Source organism: Biomphalaria glabrata, chromosome 11 (assembly GCF_947242115.1).
Source record: "Biomphalaria glabrata chromosome 11, xgBioGlab47.1, whole genome shotgun sequence".
NCBI classification, from domain to species: Eukaryota; Metazoa; Mollusca; class Gastropoda; family Planorbidae; genus Biomphalaria; species Biomphalaria glabrata.
This window is the reverse complement of record NC_074721.1, coordinates 39,295,916-39,321,950: the sequence shown is the minus strand read 5'-3', so window position 1 is coordinate 39,321,950 and position 26,035 is coordinate 39,295,916. Positions and strand designations below refer to the sequence as shown.

Below are 26,035 nucleotides of genomic sequence, written 5' to 3'. Positions count from 1 at the left end.
ATTAATAATAATGGTCATGTCTTTGATTCTGAGGATCAATGATGAGTGCAGTATTTCACATGACTCAGTTGCAGCCTGCATATTTCCACACCTTGTGCAGACAAAGCCTCTGTTCGCTGTTCGCCAGTTAAGTGTTCTTTCCATCTTCTACGCCTGTCATCAATATGGGCTTTCTTTTGGGTCTCAAATGAGATCTCTTCAACTGTTTCTTTCTGAAGCCATCTGCTGCCAGCTATTTTCCTTTTTTCCAGTGAGGGTTAAATGATGCCTGAGTGGACCTTTATAACATTTACGGGGGGGGGGGGGGGGGGGGGGGGCACCTCTGTGTCATTATAAATAATATAAATTAGTTAATTTTTTTTTAGTTAATATTAGTTAATATGTTCAACACAACAGACATTAATATTAACAATATAGTAAAAGCTAAGAGCTTAGGTTTAAAAATAGATAAATTAGTCATAGCAACATTGCATAATAATAAAAAGATGCTGCAGAAAATAACTTAGTGGGTTTTTTTTTTTTTTCAAAACCACAACTTTAAACTATGACCTAATATACCAGGCTTCATATCTTCCAGACAGTTCAAATGCTGAATTGTGTACTAACAAAAAATGCAACCAGATTTGTACTGTGACATCAGGAGTGGCCTCTTGTGACTGTTACACTGGTTATACCAAGAGTAATGACGTTTGTGAAGGTAAGGTCATTTTCTAGCTCCGTTGTTATTATTATTATAGCTTTTATATAGCGCTACTTTCATGCTTATAGCATGCTCAGAGCGCTTTTGGTCCAATCTCATTTGTGGACCGGTGGGGGGGGGAGGGGGTATCTAGGAGTTGGTTTTCCGTGCTGCCTTTAGGCGCTCAGTAAACACAACTCTGCCCGAGTCGGGTGTCGAACCTCGAGCCCCCTTCTAGGTAGCCAAGCCAAGTTCAAGCGCACTTGGCCTCTCGACCACGCTTCCCCCGTTGGTTCACCAGGTTGCAAATGTGATGTTTAGAATGTGTTGTAATTATATAATGCAGCATGCCTAGATTATATTCTTTATTCTTGAAGCTGATTTTGTAAGCATTACCTAAATTTGATACTTTAAAGTTCAGAAATTATCTAATTATTAAATTGATAAAATTTTACAGGAGAGAGTATGTGGGGAAAAGCAGAATTTTTGCATTTAGTGTGTTCCCAAACTGTGTGACCATTTTGCAACCTGGCCATTCTTTTTTTCATATTGACTTATACATGTGTGAAGTGCCTGGCCATTTTGCAGTTTGGCCAGCCAGTTTTCAAAATTGCTTTGGATGATCGGCCAAAGTCTGCAGCCGCAGATAGTATTAAAACCTAATGATAATTACATGATTTACTAACAAATCTTTCAAATGACTTTATTTTAAAAAAGAATCAGTTTTTTTGTCATTACTTATTGCAACATAATGAACATTTATGGCATTTTTGAAGTACACAGCAGTTTGTTCTTTTTAAATCTGCATCGATTTGCTGCCTGTTTAATACAAAGAAGTCATTGTGGTGACAGTGACAGGATATTTCTCTTAAAAAAAACACCAGACATTCAAGTCAACTGATATTACACAGGAATCTACTGCTGCACTGCTTACTGGACTGCCTTGCTTCAACATATAGGGTATTAGCTAGGGATTCCCTGGCATTTTGTGTAGTGGCTGGCCACGGTGGAATAAACACTTTTATTTTCAAGTAAATTGGGTATTGGCCACACGCCTCTGCCATTCAGTGAAATCAATCTGGCTACTCTCCTGGATTGGGCCATAACATATATATGTGTGTGTGCATAGGACAAAAATATTGTTAAAAGAACAACCTGTAATAGCTATAGAATTAGTCCAACTTATTAATAAACTCCAGAGTGCACCATTATATTATACACTTTACCTAAGTTGTGTCAGATGAATGTCAGATAGATAAACTGTATATTATACTTCCAATCATGGTCAGATCTAGTTAGTGCTGATGCAGCAGAAAGCTAAACTGTATATTATACTTCCAATCATGGTCAGATCTAGTTAGTACTGATGCAGCAGAAAGCTAAACTGTATATTATACTTCCAATCATGGTCAGATCTAGTTAGTGCTGATGCAGCAGAAAGCTAAACTGTATATTATACTTCCAATCATGGTCAGATCTAGTTAGTGCTGATGCAGCAGAAAGCTAAACTGTATATTATACTTCCAATCATGGTCAGATCTAGTTAGTACTGGTGCAGCAGAAAGCTAAACTGTATATTATACTTCCAATCATGGTCAGATCTAGTTAGTACTGATGCAGCAGAAAGCTAAACTGTATATTATACTTCCAATCATGGTCAGATCTAGTTAGTGCTGATGCAGCAGAAAGCTAAACTGTATATTATACTTCCAATCATGGTCAGATCTAGTTAGTACTGATGCAGCAGAAAGCTAAACTGTATATTATACTTCCAATCATGGTCAGATCTAGTTAGTGCTGATGCAGCAGAAAGCTAAACTGTATATTATACTTCCAATCATGGTCAGATCTAGTTAGTGCTGGTGCAGCAGAAAGCTAAACTGTATATTATACTTCCAATCATGGTCAGATCTAGTTAGTACTGATGCAGCAGAAAGCTAAACTGTATATTATACTTCCAATCATGGTCAGATCTAGTTAGTGCTGGTGCAGCAGAAAGCTAAACTGTATATTATACTTCCAATCATGGTCAGATCTAGTTAGTACTGATGCAGCAGAAAGCTAAACTGTATATTATACTTTCAATCATGGTCAGATCTAGTTAGTACTGATGCAGCAGAAAGCTAAACTGTATATTATACTTCCAATCATGGTCAGATCTAGTTAGTGCTGGTGCAGCAGAAAGCTAAACTGTATATTATACTTTCAATCATGGTCAGATCTAGTTAGTACTGATGCAGCAGAAAGCTAAACTGTATATTATACTTCCAATCATGGTCAGATCTAGTTAGTGCTGGTGCAGCAGAAAGCTAAACTGTATATTATACTTCCAATCATGGTCAGATCTAGTTAGTACTGATGCAGCAGAAAGCTAAACTGTATATTATACTTCCAATCATGGTCAGATCTAGTTAGTGCTGATGCAGCAGAAAGCTAAACTGTATATTATACTTTCAATCATGGTCAGATCTAGTTAGTACTGATGCAGCAGAAAGCTAAACTGTATATTATACTTCCAATCATGGTCAGATCTAGTTAGTGCTGGTGCAGCAGAAAGCTAAACTGTATATTATACTTCCAATCATGGTCAGATCTAGTTAGTACTGATGCAGCAGAAAGCTAAACTGTATATTATACTTCCAATCATGGTCAGATCTAGTTAGTGCTGATGCAGCAGAAAGCTAAACTGTATATTATACTTCCAATCATGGTCAGATCTAGTTAGTGCTGGTGCAGCAGAAAGCTAAACTGTATATTATACTTCCAATCATGGTCAGATCTAGTTAGTGCTGGTGCAGCAGAAAGCTAAACTGTATATTATACTTCCAATCATGGTCAGATCTAGTTAGTACTGATGCAGCAGAAAGCTAAACTGTATATTATACTTCCAATCATGGTCAGATCTAGTAAGTACTGATGCAGCAGAAAGCTAAACTGTATATTATACTTCCAATCATGGTCAGATCTAGTTAGTGCTGGTGCAGCAGAAAGCTAAACTGTATATTATACTTCCAATCATGGTCAGATCTAGTTAGTACTGATGCAGCAGAAAGCTAAACTGTATATTATACTTCCAATCATGGTCAGATCTAGTTAGTGCTGATGCAGCAGAAAGCTAAACTGTATATTATACTTCCAATCATGGTCAGATCTAGTTAGTGCTGATGCAGCAGAAAGCTAAACTGTATATTATACTTCCAATCATGGTCAGATCTAGTTAGTGCTGATGCAGCAGAAAGCTAAACTGTATATTATACTTCCAATCATGGTCAGATCTAGTTAGTGCTGATAATAAATAAAGGTGAGAACGGAACAAATTGAAGACCTGATGATAGAGATGAAAGAAAACCAGTCTCATGAATTTTATACTTTAGGTTACTTTAGGTTACTTTAGGTTACTTCTTCTAGGATTTAAATGTAAAACAATGTCATGTATTTATGAGTGCATGTTTTGATATTATCCACAGATTTAAATGAGTGCACCCTAGCTAATAAGCCATGTAGTCAGTCTTGTCAAAATCTCGTTGGCTCATTCCTCTGTTCCTGCTATCCGGGATATCAGTTAGGAACTGACAGGGTTTCATGTCTCAGTAAGTAAGACTCTTTGATAGAAAATAAGTTGATTTGACCCCAGTTTATTATCAGTCTCCCAGAGATCCATTTTTATTTTGTCATGAAATCATGTAGCATTAATCTAACAAGGAAGTCATGTAACCAGCACAACAACCAATCTCCTTCACTTTTTACCAACATAGGTGTTGTTGTGTGGATGCAGCCTTCTAAAAAACCGCTGACTCAAAATCCAAGTTTCTACTGGGATTTGAACACGAGACCAGCTTGGTTTCAAAGCCTAAATGGTTTACCACTCAGCCACCATGTCTCTTTACTGAAACAGAAGATGTTTACATAATCTCAAGGCCTGAAAAGAGGCTTTTACTTTACTTTTATTTAGCATTAATATCTTTATTAAAACCTCCAATTCATAATCCAAGTTTCTACTGGGATTTGAACACAACGCCACCTTGGTTTCAAAGCCAAATTGCTTACCACTCAGCCACCATGCCTCTTTACTAAAGCAGATGATGTTGCCATGAAAAGAGCATTTTACTTTACTTTAATAAACATTGATAGCTTTAAAACAAATATGTATTACTCCATCATCTATGTATTGTATTTTAAAATGATCTTCCACAGAATGTGATCCACCATATTATGGCACCAACTGTTCAAGTATGTGTGTCTGTAATGGACATGGTACATGTAACAATGTCAAGGGCTGCGAATGTAATGCCGGGTGGAAGGGAGACAACTGCAACCAGGATGTCAATGAGTGTGACGTGAGTGCGGCTTGTACCTTAGGCCAGATCTGTGTCAACACATTAGGATCCTTCTCTTGTATTTGTCCTGCTGGCTACCAAATGGTAGCAGGCCAATGTCAAGGTAAATGACAGTGTTATTGCTGTAAGGCTAAGGGAAGTAACTTAAGTAAAGGGAGTTAAGCCTGTTTCATTACACAATGAATATGAAAGGCTGACTAGACAAACATATACATCAGCATTTGACATACAGTTCTTGCACTTGAAAAGCATACATAACTGCATTTAATGTACAGTTTCTGCACTTGAAACGCATACATACTTCAGTGGAACTTAATATCATTTTTCGTCCACTTTTAGTGGAAGCTGCTATCACACCAAAACATGTTCTGGCCTCCTCTAGGATAGTGCACAATTAAGTGAATATAGTGCTCACCTCAGCTCTACCAGGATGGCCGTGTAAAGGGCAGAACTATAAATAATGTTTTACAAAGTATAATTTTTTAACTTGAGCTCTTACTTAACTCTTTCTCTCCTAACTGACAATACCAACATTGATTCCACCAGAATGTGGTAAATAATTACGGAGAGAACGAGTTAAATAAGTTTGAAAAAGGTCAAATTTCATTGGATCATTCAGTCTTATAAATATAAAGAATGCAGACATCCATATGACATATGTTCTATAGCAACAGAATTGATAGAAATGTTTAAGCTCTCATTTCATTTCTTCCTAGCAATAAATAATCTCCAAATTGTTTTTTTTTTTCTGACAGATATCAATGAGTGTCTGAATGTTTTAGATAATGCTTGCGACTTAGCAGTAGAAAATTGTGTGAACAACAAGGGCAGCTACTCTTGTCAGTGTCTTAGTGGATTGACAAGGAATTCTAAAAATGTTTGTGAAGGTAATTTATCACCTTTTGTTTATATTGTAGGGTTAAAAGCGACATAGTTCTCACGCTGTTCTCATCCTATTTATATATTGCTGAGTCTGAATAGCTGGAAGTCTAAATTTAGATCAAATCTGTATTATTTTATTATTATTATTGTTTTTTAAATAAACTATCATTTTGTTAAATTTATTTAGATTTAGATAATTATTAAACCTACTGTAAACAAAATTTTTAAAAATAAAATTCTAATAATCTGTTAAAATATTGATAGATAGATTAAGCTTCTTGAGCCCAAATGTTAAGTAGTAGTGCATTGGTTACACAGTCCAGCCATGATCTACATATTTTGCCACATCTAAAAAAAACTATAGATAACTTAATATTTATATGTCTTAGTTTTATACATTATTTTTTCTCCTCAAAAAATAACATTAAAGAATCTTAATGGAAAGTAGATTTTATAATGAAATTTATACAATTTTAAGTACATGTTTTGATTAAAAATTAACATTCTGTCATCATCAAGAAGTACCTAGAAGTCTATTTATAAAGCGCTGGTTATGAGTGTCTATGTGTTTTTTTCATGTGTGAATGTTGTTTCTATGTGCATGTATATCGTTCATCTATATTGTTATTGTACAGTAGTTAAGCTGAGGTTGTCAATTGTAGTCAAAATGAATTTCCATTTGTTTGGATCAATAAAGTTATCTTATCTTATCTTATCTTATCCAATAATAAAAATATATATAAAAAAAAAAGGATACATAAACTTTATTAAATGACATTTTTCATCTCTCAAATATTTGATTATCTAAATTAGGATTGTCAAAGGTTAAATTTCATAAAAGTATTTCAAATTGACCATTGTAAATTAGGTACTTCGTAAAGCTTAGACAAAATATTATAAAACTATCTCCTCCAGGTTATCAACTGAAAATTAACATTCACACCATTTATGGTTTTGAAAATCATACTCTATATGTGATCAGTTGTGTAAAGATACGTCCATAAAATAATATATTGTTATCTCCATAACATGCCCCCTTCTCATGGGTTGACTCCAATCATACTTCAGAAAAATATTTTAAACAAATTTTGTGTGCACATAACTTTTAGCAACTAAATACTTATTTCTGTTGTCATTTCTAGAAATAAATTTTGAATGTTAAAGCAGACAATGACACTTCACACCATAGTCTAGCCGAAATGAATGTTACAATGCTCTTTACTTGCACAGATATTAATGAGTGCTCCACATTGACGCACAACTGTGAACAGATCTGTGAGAATACGTTTGGAAAGTTCAACTGTAAATGTAACATTGGCTTCACCCTGAACAATGACAGAGCTACCTGTGTCAAAAGTAAGGGCATTAGTTGCATTCATATTTCATTGGGTACATTTACCATTCACTGTTGAACTAATCACTTAACTCTTTCTCTCCTAACTGACGATACCAACGTGGATTCCACTAGAATGTGGTAAATAATTATGGAGACAAAGAGTTAACTTGAACATGCAAGCCACTTAAGGCATGTAAACCTAAAGTAACGTTCCCCTTTCAGACCTAGTGATCTATGGGGCTGATGATGTAAAGGTCATCTGTTTCTATGGTCCATGGTTAACAAGGGTGTCATTTGACCAACACAACAACCAACCACCTTTACTTTTCCCCAACCAATGTCAGGTACCCATTAGAGCTGGGTAAACTCAAAGCATGGGGCAGGATGTATTTTCATAGAGACCATTTTTTTTTAATTGAAGAACCTATTTTTATATAAGTTTAACTGCTTTGTTTTTATATATTTTTTATACAATTTTAACTGTTTATATATATATATATATATATATATATATATATATATATATATATATTGTTATGACATGATTAGGAATTAGTTATTTGTTTCGGGAATAGGGTAAAGTTTTAATTAGCGACAAGTGACGTGACAGATCTTTAAAAAATAAGAACGCTCTAAGCGACGTTAAAAAGGAAGACGCTTCTTGTAGAGCAGTAGACTTGAGTACAATAGAATAGATACGGATTTACGGACATAGCTGACATCGGACGATCCCCTTCTTGATTATTAAATATCTTTATAGAACAACATCAGCGTCGATTACATATTTGATTGTTTCGGCCTTTCGCAGGTGTTACTGAATTAGTTGAGTTCAGCGTTACTTCCAGTCAGATCTACACTAGACATATTGTCAAGAATCAACACCGCGCGGAAGCCTTAACAATATATATATATATATATATATATATATATATATATATATATATATATATATATATATATATATATATATATATATATATATATATATATTTATACAATGTTACGTTTTCATATTGGATGAGACTCTTTAGACATGTACACGACAAAATCACAGTTTATAAATACTTTAATCTTTATTAACACTGAAAACACTTTCTTGTTCATAGTCCTCCATTTCGGTTCTTCTTTCCTTTCAACACGCAATCGCACCATTTCACATTCACACTAAGATGCGCACGTAACACCCCCCCTGTTTAACAAGTTCGATGCACATCGAACGTCCAAAATACAAATCACTGAATATATTATCAGACTATTCCAAGTTAAAACAAATCGGTAACATATAAAACCATAATGTAATAACTACACAAAATCAAACACAATGTCATGTTAATACCAATACAATTCCAACATGGAATAACAATTATATTCATCACAATAATAACTGTTATTATGAGCAATTGAAACCACTTCTGTTAACATATATCTATAAGTAATCATATTTCTATTAATACAACTCCCCACTCATAATCGTATGCCTGTACAAAACACCATCATTCCAGTCGCAATCAAATAGTTAACAAACAAAGTCTATCTTGCTCCATGCATATTGTAACAACAATATTCAATTCATTACACATATATTTATTCATTGTAGAATAGAACAATAATTAATGTCCATCATTCCCACCTTTTCTAATCCTATCTATATAATTCTAACATTATTGACATGCCATCCTTTCCGCTTCCCTCCTTTGCAATGATGTCCCATTGTGATCCTACTACCTAATGATCTAGCTGTACTGTTTTCTAGGCTGCTAATATCCCTCTCTTTTCTCGTATACGCCTCTTCACTATTGTACCTTGAATCCTTAATTCTAATTAATTGTTGACACTGTCTTCTAATATGCCCCCTTCTCCCACAATTAAAGCATAAGATGTATGAACTTGTACGTCTATATGTGGGTTTAAATCGCTTTCCCTGTACCACTGATTGCCTTACTTTACTTTGATTTGGACCCATTCCTATTGCATTGCTTTCTACCTTATCTGTTAATTCTTTCTTCTCGTGCTCTCTGCTACCCATGTCATCTGATGTATGAGATCTTATGTCTTCTTCCACATCCCCATTTCTACCTCGCGTAGACTTTATCCCATAATATTTCTTCCAATTCTCAATCTCCCTTACTGAACATATTTTCACCCCATGGATATTCCCAATAATTAAATCTATCTCACCCTGATCTACAACACAAGCTTCCACTGTCCCCTTAACATACGGTGTGTCTATACTAACTTTAGCAATCGGTAATTGTACAATATTCCCATTAAACATAACACACTTCCTAGATTCGCCTGTATATTCATGGTCTTTTACTAAATTCTTATTCACTCCAATAATAGTGCTCCCAGTATCCCTGATGGTCTTGGCTGCCTTGTTCCCTACGAATGTATGAAAAATCTCCAATGTTCCAGTATCAGATGACAATGATAAACCTTGCTCTATTCTACCTTTCTCCCAGTCCTTTCTTTCCTGTCTGTTTCCTTGATATCTTCCGTTGCGGCTATCATTTTGTCTTTCATATGTACCACTTCTATACTGTCTCTCCTGTGTCTTCCTTGTTCTGTGAGAGTTATTCTGTGTCTCACATGTTCTGTTAAAGGCAACTATTTCTTCTATATCACTGCCTCTAGATAATTTCTTCTCGGGATGTGCCACTTTATAAGCCCTTATCAGTCTTACTATGTCTTCTATGGATTTCGGTTTCCTCTCCAACAGAAATATTTTTAATTCCTCCTGACACTCGTACATCACTTTGTCCAGCATGAGAAATGTCTTAAGACTGTCAAAGGTTTTTTCTACCTCAGCGGTTTCTATCCAGTTATCGAAATGGCTGCTCATTTTGTCCAAGAAGGTCTGCGGGTCATCCTCTGGTTCTATCTCACAATTAACAAACTGTTGGCGATAGAAAGCTTCTGTTTTCCCGAAAGTTCGAAGTAGTTGTTCTTTCACAATGCTGTAGTTACTCTGGTTCATACATATTTTTGAAGTACCTCCGCTGTAAATGATATTGACAATAAGAATGTCCATTTGTCTTCAGGGTACTCCAGTTCTCTCATTTCTATTTCGAACTTCTTCAAAAAAATGTCTATGTCCATTTTGTCTTCGTTGAATATCAAACCTTTATATTTTGCCAGTTTATTCCCTGTAGATTCACTCTTTCTTTTATCATTCTCTTTTCCTTGGTCTGTTTTTAACTTTTTCTCTGCTGTCTCTTTTTCAAATGCTAATCTTTCTCTTTCAATGGCGACCAATTCATTTTTCTTTTCCCTTTCAATTGCTACTATCTCCTTATCCTTTTCTCTTTCTCTTTTGTCCTCCTTATCTAATCTCTCCTTTTCTTTGTCTCTTTCCATCGCTAATCTCTCCTTTTCTTTGTCTCTTTCCATCGCTAATCTCTCCTTTTCTTTTTCCCTTTCTCTTTTGTCCTCCTTATCTAATCTCTCCTTTTCTTTGTCTCTTTCCATCGCTAATCTCTCCTTTTCTTTGTCTCTTTCCATTGCTAATCTCTCCTTTTCTTTGTCTCTTTCCATCGCTAATCTCTCCTTTTCTTTGTCTCTTTCCATCGCTAATCTCTCCCTCTCCATCAACCTTTCTTGTACGTATTTTCTTAGTTCTGCCCCTTCCAGCTCCAACAACCTTCCCTCTTCCTTCAACGCTGCTACCTCAGCCCTGTCCGCCATAGTCTATTTCTAATAATATCGAATCGAATGTTCTCCTGTCTCTAGATCTAGATTTTACTATCTCTACTGTCTGCTGACAGGAGATCCCCTGTGAATAGAGGGATACGTGGGTTACCTTTGCGTTGGGCGCCACTTGTTACGTTTTCATATTGGATGAGACTCTTTAGACATGTACACGACAAAATCACAGTTTATAAATACTTTAATCTTTATTAACACTGAAAACACTTTCTTGTTCATAGTCCTCCATTTCGGTTCTTCTTTCCTTTCAACACGCAATCGCACCATTTCACATTCACACTAAGATGCGCACGTAACATACAAGTTTAACTGTTTTTTTTTAAATATATTTTTATACAAGTTTAACTTTTTTGTTTTTTTATATATTTTTATAATTACATGGGTATTGTTATAAATGTATCTTTCTATGTTAACCTTGTAGAAGAGACTGATGTGTGTGCTGGGTCCAACTTAAACTGTAGTGACATCTGTACAATAAACCTGGACACCAAAACACCTTATTGCTTATGTAAGCCTGGATACAGCCTTCAAGGAACAGAGAAGTGTGTGGGTAAGACTAATGCTGTATCTTAGTTTCTGTTGTATTTTTTTTTTGATTTCTTAAGTAAAAGGCGAAAATCTGTAATACAATGTTAAATTTAAAAAGCCAAACTACCTCTGAAAGATTTGTTAAAGTGTATTTTTGATCTTTGAGTTGAATTCAATGAGGATTTATCATTGGTATTGTGACATCTTCCAGGCTTATTACATTTTAGTTTAGAAAATCTTTTTTGGTGGTTATTGTATTAGCTAAAAATGTATAAGGAAACAGCATGGAAGAGATTTAACTATAAGGAAACAACATGGAAGAGATTAAACTATAAGGAAACAACATGGAAGAGATTAAACTATAAGGAAACAACATGGAAGAGATTAAACTATAAGGAAACAACATGGAAGAGATTAAACTATAAGGAAACAACATGGAAGAGACTTAATTTAACACACTAATATCTTTCTTTTGACATTAAACTGGTGCGATGACTTAGAAATACTTACATTTAATAGATCTAGCCTCTTATTATATACCATTTATTTAGGCTATAACATAATTGTTACTGTTGTCTGAGATACTTCACACAAGACACTCTGATATTTTGTATTTCCAGATATCAATGAATGTAATTTCCCTAGTCTTAACCTTTGTGGTCAGCAAGACAAGTGCAACAATACTGATGGTGGTTACACCTGTTCTTGCTCTGATGGATTTAAGCTGGACAATGATGGACGAACATGTCTGGGTAAGTATAGTGGAGACATTGTTCAACTTTTGTTGATTTCTGAAATTTTTGTGAACATTTATTTCTTTTTGTAGAATGTGATAAAAATGTAGCTTGTCTTCATAACGTCTTATAGTATGTGGTCAAGGTAAATGGGGAAAGGAATGTGCCAAAGACTGTGCTTGTAGTACCGGAGCTGACCGATGTGACCCACAGAAAGGATGCATTTGTAAACCTGGATTTACTGGTATGTTTTGTGCATTTTTTAATATTTTTTTTTATTGTGATTGACATTAATGATTTGTGTATATATTTTATGCACAATATTTGTACAAAATGGTGGTTCAGAGAATGATATTGAAGATAGAAAAATGTAGTTCTGAATAAAAATTTTTTGTGGTGATGCAAGTTCCTGTAAGTGTGGGTTCATTATATTGTACTAATATTTCTCGAAGTTCTATTGTCAAACAGTAAGAGAATTCCAAAAAATTTGCCAATGGGAAGAAAAAACACTCCACGGAAAATTCCCGGCTTTATTAGATGGTGACAACATTGACAATACAATATATCAGCACTTGGCTTTGATGCATAATTTGATCAATAAGGACACTACTCCTTATTACAGATGCTGGCCACAAAAGGTTCTCAAGTCTACTGTTCATTTATTATACTGGGATAGGCCTATTTTGACAGATAAAATGGTAGATTTTAATTGCCCAGGTATACTGTTCATTGATAAAAAAATGCTACCATTATTGAAATCGCTGTACGACTGTCTCATAATTTAAGAAAAACTGAAATGGAAAAACTTGGAGAAAAGGCATTTATGGAATTTATCAAAAATAATAATATACCCCATTGTTATATCAACCTAGGGGATAATGATAACTGACCATACCTTCAAGGCCCTTAACATTCCTAAGAAGATACTTGTTGCCTGTCAGAGGGCTGTACTGCTACAGATCTGCCACATCACCAGAAAATTTGTCAGTGGACACTGATAAAGGGAATTTTGTTTCTCTTTAACAAAACTCAACCCTGGCAACGCCAGAGAATGAGTACTCGTTCGTTTCTAATATAATAATAATAATAAACTTTATTATCCAGGAGAAAATTTGTTTTACAATTAATGCATTAAAAAGAATACATTATAACTACAGAAACAAAATCTACATTTGTAACTCAAATGTTACATGTGAAATATATATATTAGATAGATCAATTCTATTCAATGATTTTTTTGCCAAGGGAACAAATGAGTTTTTATGTCTGTTTTTGTAAACAGTATCTTACATCTTCTTTGTGTGATGGTAAAAAAAATTAAAATAATTGTATGTGTGGGTAAGGGGTTCATTTGTTTGTGTGTGTGTGCATGTGTGTGTGTGTTAAGATCATACAATATTTGAAATCATTTTGCTTTTAATTTATCTTAAAAATTGCGCAGACTTGTATACCCTTTCAAGGATCATTACCCAATTAAAAATCTAAATTACTGGCAATTAATATGTGTCTCGACTTTATTGGTTTCAGTTTGAGAATACATGTACATAGATAAGAGACCAGTATATTATGTGTTTCAGTTCTCAGCAAGAAATATTTAAATACATTGTATTCATTTCTATAGGAGACTTTTGTGAGAAAGATCTTGATGAATGTAAAACTGGACTGCTGATCTGTGGCATTGCTGAAATGTGTGTCAATACATATGGCAGTGCCATCTGCCAGTGTCTAAAAGGGTACACCCGTGTTAGTGGAAAGTGTCAAGGTAATTACTACAAAATGCACATTGTTTCATTTAAGATGATTGTTTATACCGAAATGCAAAGCTAAGTGATTGGTTGATACTGAAATGCAAAGCTAAGTGATTGGTTCCCCTGATGGAGAAGTGAAATCTATGTAAGGAAACAATTTAGAGGGGTCTAAAGCTCATTTGTACTTGTAATATTGACCTAACAGCAGCTATGATGAAAGCTTCAATAAAGCATTGTAGAAAGAAAATCTAACTGTACCAGTTCCACCTTTACCGCCTTAGTTTTTTTGGACCATTGGGACTTCACATATGATCTTTTAACCTTTATTCCTCTCTTTCTTTTGCCTTAACTTAGAATATCTTCCATTGACAGCTCCATCCATTCTTTGATGTTGTCTTCCCATCGCTTTCTTTGTTTCCCTGGTACTGCTCCATGCATTATATTTTGACCTGTCACATGATGTAATAATATTACATTGTGACAGATCTCATTACAATGTCAAAACATATTTCAAGTATTTTTGAATTAGTTTCATTAGAGCTATTGGTACTTTAAAACATTTATTACCAACATATTCTAGTTTTGTCATTGTAGCACCAAGTATCTGGTAGGTTTGATATTTTTTTAAGGGGAGACATGGTGGGTGAGCTGTAAAGCGCTTGGCGTCCGAACCAGGGTCCGGGGTTCAAATCCTGGAGAAGACTGGGATTTTTAATTTCGAGATCTTTGACCACTTCTGAGTCCACCCAGCTCTATTGGGTACTTGACATTAGTTGGGGAAAAGTAAAGGCTATTGGTTGTTTTGCTGGCCACATGACCTCCTAGTTAACCATGGGCCACAGAAACAGATAACCTTTACATCATCTGCCCTATAGATCGCAAGGTCTGAAAGGGGAACTTTACTTTTTTACATTAATATTTTTAAACAATAAATATGAATCTTTAAAGATAGAATTAGGCTTGAGACATTATGTTTTGGATATAGAATTAGGCTTGAGACATTATGTTTTGGATACCTTGTACATTTCATGTAGAAAACAAATTAAAACTAAACATTTGGCACACAACATGCTCTGAGCATGCTATAAGCATAAAAGTAGCTCTATATAAAAGCTATAATAATAACTAATAGGTTTTATACATTCATCATGAGCGAAGGCCTGTTCCAAGAGGGTAGCCTATATATGACTGGAAGAATTGTGGTGCCATGATGTGTACATATAGAAGATATGAAAAATGAGATTTCTAATGTCATTCATATGTTTCTGTCAAAACATTACGCTGAGGTCAGGGTGTATTTATAGTTGGAGGATCTGGAAAATATCTGGCACAAAATATATGCAAATGATGTTGTGATCCCTGTTTGTATTTCTATCTACCAGATATTGATGAATGTACTACTGGAGCACACAATTGTGAACAAATTTGTCTGAACTATGTTGGGGGCTTCAACTGCGCCTGTAACACTGGTTACAAGTATGAAATATCCACCAACACCTGTAATGGTAAGGGTCATGACTCTTTTGTTCTGATTCGTTCATGTAAAAAGTCAGATTTTATCCTAAAAAAATACATTTTTAGATATGACCCCCTAGAAAATTTCTCAACATGGGCTAATATGGGCTTAAAATAGTTATAAATAATTGTTAATAGATACACTTAAGTAGGCCATTTGCTCTTTTTTAACTTTGGTAGATAAAGTGTTGGACATAAGAAAAATCTGGAATGATTGAAAAAAATAAAGCTTACAAAGTTGAATGCTATCTTATCTCTAAGAAATAAAAGACTTTTCAAGCACTGGTCTGCATTAGTTGTGATGGCTGAGTGGTAAACCACTTGGCTACCAAACGGAGGGGGTCACAGGTTTGAATTTCATTGAAGACTGTGATTTTGAATTGTGGAATTTTTAAGAAGCTCACCTAACTAACTTTAGGACATTAAATATTGTTGGTCCTTGTACTGGCCAGATGAAACTTCTGCCATAAGATCAGATGATCTTATATCATCTGTCCTATAGATTTTTTGGTCTGAAAAAGGTACTCTACCTTTTTACCATCCTATTAATAAAATATGTTGCATTATTTCTATTTAAAGGAAAAAATCAACCTCCCCTAAACATACTTTGTTTCTGTTGATCATAATTTGTAGTCATTATAGTTCTAAGCCTTATCTGCGTTTATAGTCCTATAATAGTATTGGGAATGTAATCAATCAAGTGTTTGTAATATTTTTTATCCTAGTTTCTAAATGTGTGTTTTATTTACAACGCGAAAGAAAGAAATAAAGTTTTAAACAAGAAATATTTTGAACTGAATAGCACTTACCTATATTTGTTCTGTGTTCCAATTTTCAGACATAGATGAGTGCAGTCTAAAATTAGCAGGCTGTGAGCAGACTTGTGAGAATACCAATGGAGGCTACCATTGTTCATGCCAGAGTGGGTTAAAATTGAATGTAAATGGAGTCACTTGTGATGGTAATATTATTTTATTTAGTATACTATATCCATTTACAAAGTTATAACTATTCTTTTATCTTTTAATAATAATATTGTTATTATCTTGGAGAAAATGTATCTACATTTAAAAATGGATCCTTGTTGGACAGGGGCACGGTGGCTGAGTTTTAGTTAAGCGCTTGACTTCTGAACTTGGAGTCCTGGGTTCGAATCTTGGTGAAAACCAGGATTTTGAATTTCAAGATTTTAGGGTGCCCGAGTCCACCCATCTCCAATTTTGTACCTGACTTTAGTTTAGGAAAATAAAGTCGGTTGGTCGTTATGCTGACCACATGACACCTTGCTTATTAACCATTGACCATAGAAACACATGACCTTAACATCATCTGTCCCATAGATCGCAAGGTCTGAAAGGGAAACTTTACTCTTCTTGTTTAACATAGCGTCCAAATTAGAAACTCTCCTAGATCTAGTTAAGGGTAAAGTTTTTTGCAAATGTAAGCTAACAAGAAAGCAAAAAACTAGTCTCAGCTTGACTTGTGGGTATGAAAACCAATGAATATGGTTGGAAGATGTAGAAGGGCTTCTAGATCCTGCCTAACTCAAGGTTTTGTTTCATCCTTTATCATTATATTTTGAATAGGAATAATGGAGGGTTGTGCTGCCATGTTTCCCCATCCTATGGCCTCTCATGGCACATGAACATCAAAGCTAATTTATCTTAAGTATACAAAAAATTTAAACAAAGAATTTGTCATTCCAAAAAAAAAAAGGCAAATAATAATCACATTAAGTCATAATTACTAAGTAGGCTATTGCATTTTGTTATAAACTTCCTTACATGTATTCTAAACATGAATTGTGGAATAAAAGAAAATATTTCTTACTTTCCTTGTTGTTTTTTAATTACATTCACATTTAGTGTTTGTGTTAGACACATTTACAAGTAAAGAATCATGGGTTGTGTGGGGGTGGAGAATGCTCTATCTTTTGCTTTAGTGTTGACATTTACTTAAATAAATATTATCTGTATTAATAATTTATATATACTAATTTGATATATTTTAAATATAAATCTAATTAATAACAAGGTGTTTTGAAGATCAAGGATGATAAAAAATTCTACTTGACCACACAAACCCAGATGCATATTTTTACAAACATCTAATGCAGACAAAGCCTTTGTCAGGGTTAGATCTATTTAAGTTGCGTTTTTGTAGTCTGCACCTGTCTTTGACAAGTGTCATTTTATGAGTCTCAATTGTGTGTCCTATGACTCAACGAGAGATATCCAGCTCTCTTTCAGAGTTCATCTGCTGCCAGATGCTTTCTTCTATGCCAGCGCAGGCAAAATGCCGCCTGTTTTGATCATTTATTTTCACAGCAACTTTGTTTACATAATACTCCACAATAACAATTTACTTAAGCTAGCGATGCACAAGAATGTTTTGTTCTGTGATTGACAGTGGGCTCTATGACATATGATGTAACATTCTGCCTTTTTTTTTTAGATTTGAACTTTGTAAACAATGCATTCTGCAGAAAGGTTACTTATAATAATGTTCTATTCTAGTACAGTTATCTTATGGTATCAACCCATGTCAATAAGATTATTATGAATACCGCATAGAGTCCATAACTACCACTTTTTATTTAACTGAATCTGTTGTCCTACTTTTCCTCAGTGTCCACCAACTGCACTACAAAATCATGTGCTTATAAGTGTGCAGTTGTGGATAAAGATGAAACATGTTTCTGTCCAAGAGGGACAACTGTGAATGGAGTTATTTGTGATGGTAAGCTGACTCTAGTTAATTTGGTCCAATAATGTCGTGAAGAAGATTTTAATCTTTTGATACAGGATGCTGATTGTGAAGGCGCACTGAAAACTGAATCAGAAACCCCATTGATAACGATCCATGCTGAGCATTACTCCCTTAGAGCATGAGAAAGGAAGTAGTAGTGAGTTTTAAGGTTGCCTTATCCCCGTACAAGTACAGCCCTAATGCCACACACGAACCAGTCCTCTCTCTATCAAATCCTTGTCCCGATCGTCTTTCATGCAGAACACAACATTAATACAGAATGTGGTCTACCATTTCTACGTCCTCGATGCAGTGGGGACATTTGTGTGTCATAGTTTTCTTGAAACTGTCCAAAGTAGGCCCTAACCAGACTGAAAACCAGACTCAGAAACACATGCACTAGCCTGTGCTAGCTTAAGACTGCTGCCATTTGGCAACGATGGACAAATATTTAGAAGACTTATGGCTTAGCTGTTGCTTTTATCCAAAGTGCTTTAAATATGGCACAAATATTTTATATTGAATCATGTATAACATGCATTAGAATTTGCCTAGATTTTTCCACCAAATTATGCCTAAAAAAATGAACAGAAGATAAATGTTCATTGCCCTAACTGTATAAAACATATGAACTAAGTTATCTTATTTTATTTTTTTTAATGTCTAAAGATATTGACCTGTGTAAAGATAAGCCTTGCTCAGACACCTGCCTAGAAACATCTGATAATACAAGTTTTGTCTGCAGCTGCCCATCTGGCAAAAAACTGGCATCTGATGGGATCACCTGCACAAGTTAGTATCATCAGCATTATTAATATACATAAGCATACATCAAAACATGATGATTATTTTCTAAAAAAAATACTTAAAAAAAATTAACATTCGTTTGTTGGAAAGCAGTCCATGGAATCTATGGAAGTTGTATACAAGATTAAAAAAATTTCTAGAATGTACCCTCTATTGCAAAACAAGTCGAACAACTGAGAGTCGTTAGTCATTTTCAGTTCATTATTCTCAAGAAAGTTTGTAATGTTGATTGAAAGAACAGAATCATTTAAATTTTGTTTGGTTTTTGATCTCTGCATACATTTTACCTCAAAATTCTGGCTGAAGTACATTTTGGAATGGATTCAATTTCAATAATGTAATCATTAAGCTCTGATCTTTTACATGGAGTTATTAAACTCTTATATTTCTTTTTTTTTTTTGTTAAAGAGTCTGTTTGCTATATAATACTGGCTGCCTGGTCGTGCGTTTTGCGCTGGACTGTCGTTCGGATTTATCGACGGTTGAGGGTTCAAACCCTGCCCGCTCCCATCCCCCGTCGTTCTGGGGGAGGTTTGGACTAGGAAGTAAATTCTGAAGGAACATCCGAAACATGTAAAACATTTTACTTGGAGAATAAAACAAGTTTGCTACAAATATGTAGTTTGATTACAGCAGAGGATTTCACATTTTTTTGACCCGAGAAACCCATTATGTAGTAAAAGCTTGCCCACAGACCCCTAAATGAAAAAGCAACATAAATGAATATTATATAATTAACTAATGTAAAAACAACATTTTGTTTATTGAGATTATGATTTTTGTTTAAAATTAAACTTTAGAAAAAAATATTTGACTTGGATTACGTTGATGAAATTTTTATGAATGTATTTATGCGCGGCTCAACAAGAGCACAAATCTATTTCTTTTATTTGTTATGAGGTTCATTACCATAGAAAATAAGAGGTTAATGCAGTCAACAGCATCTTTACAATGACTCATAATGCAGGATATACATTTTGAGAATGTTTTTGTAACAAGCATTTGTGATATCTTTGTAAATATTTCAATAAGCATTAGTGGGCAGTAATGTGATTGGGATCCCAGTTGGTCCACAGGATAAAGGGTACAATATTCAGTTGGGAATATCCAAGTAATAATGTTTTTATCTTTTGGTAGTCAACCAATAGTACTTAATAAGCATATCAAAGAGTAGTTGGGGCGAGTTGATTATAATTCAAACTATCCAGCGAAATAAACTGGCTTTCAGCGAAGTTAAAGTTATTTTAGTTGTATACTATTTCATCTTTCTGCGGACTCCCTATGGTCGTCTTGGGTCTGCAGACCACAGTTTAAGAACAACTGATTTCGGGAACAAATAGAAGGAGATACACTTAACTACAGTACAGTAAAGCAAGTAAAGTTGAAAAGCTTGATATGTTGTTACAGAAGTGGTCACTTGATATGCTGTTACAGAAGTGGTCACTTGATATGCTGTTACAGAAGTGGTCACTTGATATGCTGTTACCGAAGTGGTCACTTGATATGCTGTTACAGAAGTGGTCACTTGATATGTTGTTACAGAAGTGGTCACTTGATATGCTGTTACAGAAGTGGTCACTTTATTTGCTACTACAGAAGTGGTCTCTTGATATACTTGATATGCTGTTACAGAAGTGGTCGCTTGATATGCTGTTACAGAAGTGATCACTTGATATGCTAATGCAGAAGTGGTCACAGTTTGCTATTCTGGAAATTAGTCTTGATATGCTGTTACAGAAGTGATCACTTGATATGCTAATGCAGAAGTGGTCACAGTTTGCTATTCTGGAAATTAGTCTTGATATGCTAATGCAGAAGTGGTCACAGTTTGCTATTCTGGAAATTAGTCTTGATATGCTGTTGTGGTAAGGGACCCTTGATATGCTCTGTTGAGACATCCAATTAAAGTTAGTTTTTTTTTCCCACCGCAGATTGCATTGAAGGGACTTATGGAGACCGCTGTAGTTCAAATTGTTCTTGTACGGCAGCCAACACTGATTCCTGCAACAAGGTGTGTGGCCATTTTGATTTAGTGATAGTAATTAACATTGACTGATCTGTACATTTGTACTTTAAAACTTTGAAATAATAATAATAATCGTTATTATCCATTGGAAATTTGTCTTACAATTTGTGCATTACACCAAACAAAAAACATTTGAACTAAAGAGAACCGAAATGTACATTTACTTCAGTTAGTTAGATTTATATAATGACTTTATTATTTAAAGCAAGATTTTTAAAATATTATTATTTAAAACCGGCACCTTTAGTCAATTAATTAACAATGCTTTTTTTTAACTTGCTCTGTATCTTTCATGGATTTTTACAATCCATTTGTTCATCTACTACTTCTCATCCAATCGTCATCAAATTTTATGTACACGCTCATGATGGATGACAACACACGAATCAATAAAAAAAAAATGAGCCAATTAGTTTTTTAGCCATAATAATTTAATTTAGTTGTAATATAGTATATATATATAATATAATAGATATATATATAAAAGCAGTATGCCTAGGGAGATAAGATTTGTGTAGAGAAATAGATTTCTTGGCTATAGGGATAAAAAGGTTATGTAGAGAATTAGATGTAGAGAATTAGATGTAGAGAATTAGATGTAGAGAATTAGATGTAGAGAATTAGATGCAGAGAATTAGATGCAGAGAATTAGATGTAGAGAATTAGATGTAGAGAATTAGATAAGTATTGAGAGATAGCTGTAGTAAAAAAAAATGAAATGTTAATGGAAAGATGACATTAAAGAATATGTAAATGCTAAGATTAATATTATTATTTAAGAAGTTGATATTTTATAGCCCACCTTTCATGCTATAGTAAAGTCCCCCTTTCAGACCTTGTGATCTATAGGGCAGATGATGTAGACTTCATCTGTTGCTGTGGCCTATGGTTAATTAGGGTGTCAGGATTTTGTGATTTTACCATCACAAAAGAGATACAAGACACCGATAGCAAAGACAAACTGACACAAACACTCTTTTGTTCCCCTGGCAATCAATTCATTAAATAAGAACAATCTTATATAAACTTTGTCACATGTAAATTATGAGTGAGTCTGGTGTGAATGTACACTTTGGTTTCTTATTGTCTTAATGTTTTTTGTTTGGCACAAATTGTACATATGGACAATAAAGATTATTATTATTATTATTTGGCCAGCACAACAACCAATCCTCTTTACTTTTCCCCATCTAATGTCAGGTACCCGTTAGAGCTGGGTGGACTCTGGCGCCTAAAGATCCCGAAATTAAAAATCCCAGTCTTCACAGGGATTCAAACCCATGACCCCCGGTTCAATAGCGCTTTACTGCTCAGCCACCCTGTCTAGCATACTCAGTGCGTTTTGGTCGAATCTCTTTTGTGTCTCTGCCACCTTTAGGTACTCAGCTTGAGTTGTGATTGAAACTTGAGCTCCCTTAATAGGCAGCCAAGAGGTTTATGCCACTCTGCCAGGCATCAGTGTAACTTAAATCTAATATTAATATATAAAACACACCTTTTTTATTTAATGCAAATCCAATTATTTGATAAGACACCAAATACAGGAAAATTTCTTTTCTGCCTTATATACTTTGAATATAGGAAACTGGTGCATGCAGTTGTAAGGCTGGATGGACAGGTACAAATTGTGAGACTGATATTGATGAGTGCTCCCCATCTACCTCATCTGCATGTAAAAGTATATCTAACTCTCAATGCGTAAACACCAATGGAAGCTACACCTGCAAATGTAATGCTGGATACTATACTACTAAAGACACCCAGTGTCAAGGTAATGTGCTTTTGTTGTTTTCTCTCCCCTAATATTGGAACTGTATTAAGATCTGTGTTTGAAAACAAAATACAAGGGATGAATGCTCTAATGTGGATTGTTAACACTGTTATTCCCTCATTATATTTATTTAAAAAGGTAAATTCCCCTTTCAGACCTTGCGGTCTATAGGGCAGATGATGTAGAGGTCATCTGTTTTTGTCGCCAACAGTTTATGAGGGTGTCATGTAGCCAGCACAATGACTAATGCCTTTACTTTTCCCCAACTATTGTCTGCTACCCATTAGAGCTGGGTGCTTCAAAGATCCCGAAATTAAAAATGAGTTTCACCAGGTTTCAAACCCAGATGCCCGGTTCAGAAGCCTACTGCTTTACTGCTCAGCCACCGTGCCTCCATATGAATTGAATTTAATGTTAATTTAACTCTTTTCATTAAACACTGGAGACAAATATATGAAGAAATATGTTTTGATCAGTGGCAATGACTTCTTTTTGTGGCTTTGAGTCATCCAATCTAGTCTCACCTTTCTTCTACTTGAAGCTTCTCTCTGGGAGTTTTGTTTTTGGGCTGTGTATTGAGTCCTCCACTTCTGACATCCATTTTGGGCTAATGTCTGACATCCATCTTTGGCTAATGTCTCTCATCCATCTTGGGCTAATGTCTGTCATCCATCTTGGGTCAATGTCTGTCATCCATCTTGGGCTAATGTCTCTCATCCATCTTGGGCTAATGTCTGTCATCCATCTTTGGCTAATGTCTCTCATCCATCTTGGGCTAATGTCTGTCATCCATCTTGGGTCAATGTCTGTCATCCATCTTGGGCTAATGTCTCTCATCCATCTTGGGCTAATGTCTGTCATCCATCTTGGGCTAATGTCTCTCATCCATCTTGGGCTAATGTCTGTCATGTCATCCATCTTTGGCTCATGTCTCTCATCCATCTTGGGCTAATGTCTGTCATCCATCTTGGGTCAATGTCTGTCATCCATCTTGGGCTAATGTCTCTCATCCATCTTGGGCTAATGTCTGTCATGTCATCCATCTTTGGCTCATGTCTCTCATCCATCTTGGGCTAATGTCTGTCATCCATCTTGGACTAATGTCTGTCATCCATCTTGGGCTAATGTCTGTCATCCATCTTGGGCTAATGTCTGTCATCCATCTTGGGCTAATGTCTGTCATCCATCTTGGGCTAATGTCTGTCATCCATCTTGGGCTAATGTCTGTCATCCATCTTGGGCTAATGTCTGTCATCGATCTTGGGCCAATGTCTGTCATCCATCTTGGGCTAATGTCTGTCATCCATCTTGGGCTAATGTCTGTCATCCATCTTGGGCTAATGTCTGTCATCGATCTTGGGCCAATGTCTGTCATCCATCTTGGGCTAATGTCTGACATCCATCTTGGGCTAATGTCTGTCATCCATCTTGGGCCAATGTCTGTCATCCATCTTGGGCTAATGTCTGTCATCCATCTTGGGCCAATGTCTGTCATCCATCTTGGGCTAATGTCTGTCATCCATCTTGGGCTAATGTCTGTCATCCATCTTGGGCTAATGTCTGTCATCCATCTTGGGCTAATGTCTGTCATCGATCTTGGGCCAATGTCTGTCATCCATCTTGGGCTAATGTCTGTCATCCATCTTGGGCTAATGTCTGTCATCCATCTTGGGCTAATGTCTGTCATCGATCTTGGGCCAATGTCTGTCATCCATCTTGGGCTAATGTCTGTCATCCATCTTGGGCTAATGTCTGTCATCCATCTTGGGCCAATGTCTGTCATCCATCTTGGGCTGATGTCTGTCATCCACCTTGGGCTAATGTCTGTCATCCATCTTGGGCCAATGTCTGACATCCATCTTGAGCTAATGTCTGTCATCCATCTTGGGTCAGTGTCTTGTCATCCATCTTGGGCTAATGTCTGTCATCCATCTTGGGCTAATATCTGTCATCCATCTTGGGCTCATGTCTGTCATCCATCTTGAGCTAATGTCTGTCATCCATCTTGGGCCAATGTCTGTCATCCATCTTGGGCTAATGTCTGTCATCCATCTTGGGCTAATGTCTGATATCCATCTTGGGCTAATGTCTGACATCCATCTTGGGCTAATGTATGTCATCCATCTTGGGCTAATGTCTGACATCCATCTTGGGCCAATGTCTGTCATCCATCTTGGGCTAATGTCTGTCATCCATCTTGGGCTCATGTCTGTCATCCATCTTGGGCTAATGTCTGTCATCCATCTTGGGCTAATGTCTGTCATCCATCTTGGGCTAATGTCTGTCATCCATCTTAAGTTTTACTTCTGCTCCTGCTCTACTTACAGTTGTTTTTTTTTTATATATGATGAAAAAGAACTTCTTGTAAAGTTGACAACACTCTACAATTAACAACTATATGATTGTGTGTCTTCACCACAGCTTGTACTTCTGGTACATATGGGGAAGAATGCAAGAACCAGTGTGAGTGTGACCTGAGCCACAGTACCTGTGACCCCACCAATGGCAAATGTCTCTGTAGTACAGGATGGACTGGGTCCCTGTGCAAGGATGATGTCGATGAGTGTGCCAACAGCAGCAATCTTTGTGTTACAGAGGGCAAAGCACATTGGGTAAATTTTGAATGTAAAAGTTTGTTCAAAGTGTAAATAAAACTTGGAAATTTGTATTATTAAAGTAAAGTAGATATGAAAGCAGAGTATCCTGGGTAAACATGAAAGTATCCAGGGTTAATAGAAGTATCCTGGGTAAACATGAAAGTATTCAGGGTTAATAGAAGTATCCTGGCTAAACATGAAAGTATCCTGGCTAAACATGAAAGTATCCAGGGTTAATAGAAGTATCCTGGGTAAACATGAAAGTATCCTGGGTAAACATGAAAGTATCCAGGGTCAATAGAAGTATCCTGGCTAAACATGAAAGTATCCAGGTTTAATAGAAGTATCCTGGGTAATCATGAAAGTATCCAGGGTCAATAGAAGTATCCTGGGTAATCATGAAAGTATCCAGGGTCAATAGAAGTATCCTGGGTAATCATGAAAGTATCCAGGGTCAATAGAAGTATCCTGGGTAAACATGAAAGTATCCAGGGTTAATAGAAGTATCCTGGGTAAACATGAAAGTATCCAAGGTTAATAGGAGTATCCTGAGTCAACATAAAGTAACCTAGGTAAACACTTTAGGTAAATAAAACCAGAGTGTATCATACTATTCAGTCAA

General features: G+C 35.5%; 1 protein-coding gene across 1 annotated transcript in view; it reads left to right on the top strand.

Moving 5' to 3' along the window:
* Positions 1–26,035, top strand: part of LOC106054962 (uncharacterized) — a 92,877-nt gene that overhangs the window by 51,973 nt on the left and 14,869 nt on the right. Inside the window, exons 27-42 of the mRNA XM_056004219.1 lie at positions 578–697; positions 4,147–4,269; positions 4,874–5,119; positions 5,772–5,903; positions 7,129–7,254; positions 11,361–11,489; positions 12,088–12,219; positions 12,335–12,445; positions 13,823–13,963; positions 15,332–15,454; positions 16,303–16,425; positions 18,093–18,203; positions 18,882–19,004; positions 20,951–21,030; positions 22,627–22,816; positions 25,238–25,428. Of these exons, the coding sequence (XP_055860194.1) occupies positions 578–697; positions 4,147–4,269; positions 4,874–5,119; positions 5,772–5,903; positions 7,129–7,254; positions 11,361–11,489; positions 12,088–12,219; positions 12,335–12,445; positions 13,823–13,963; positions 15,332–15,454; positions 16,303–16,425; positions 18,093–18,203; positions 18,882–19,004; positions 20,951–21,030; positions 22,627–22,816; positions 25,238–25,428 (2,201 nt within the window). The remainder of the gene's footprint in view (positions 1–577; positions 698–4,146; positions 4,270–4,873; positions 5,120–5,771; positions 5,904–7,128; positions 7,255–11,360; positions 11,490–12,087; positions 12,220–12,334; positions 12,446–13,822; positions 13,964–15,331; positions 15,455–16,302; positions 16,426–18,092; positions 18,204–18,881; positions 19,005–20,950; positions 21,031–22,626; positions 22,817–25,237; positions 25,429–26,035) is intronic.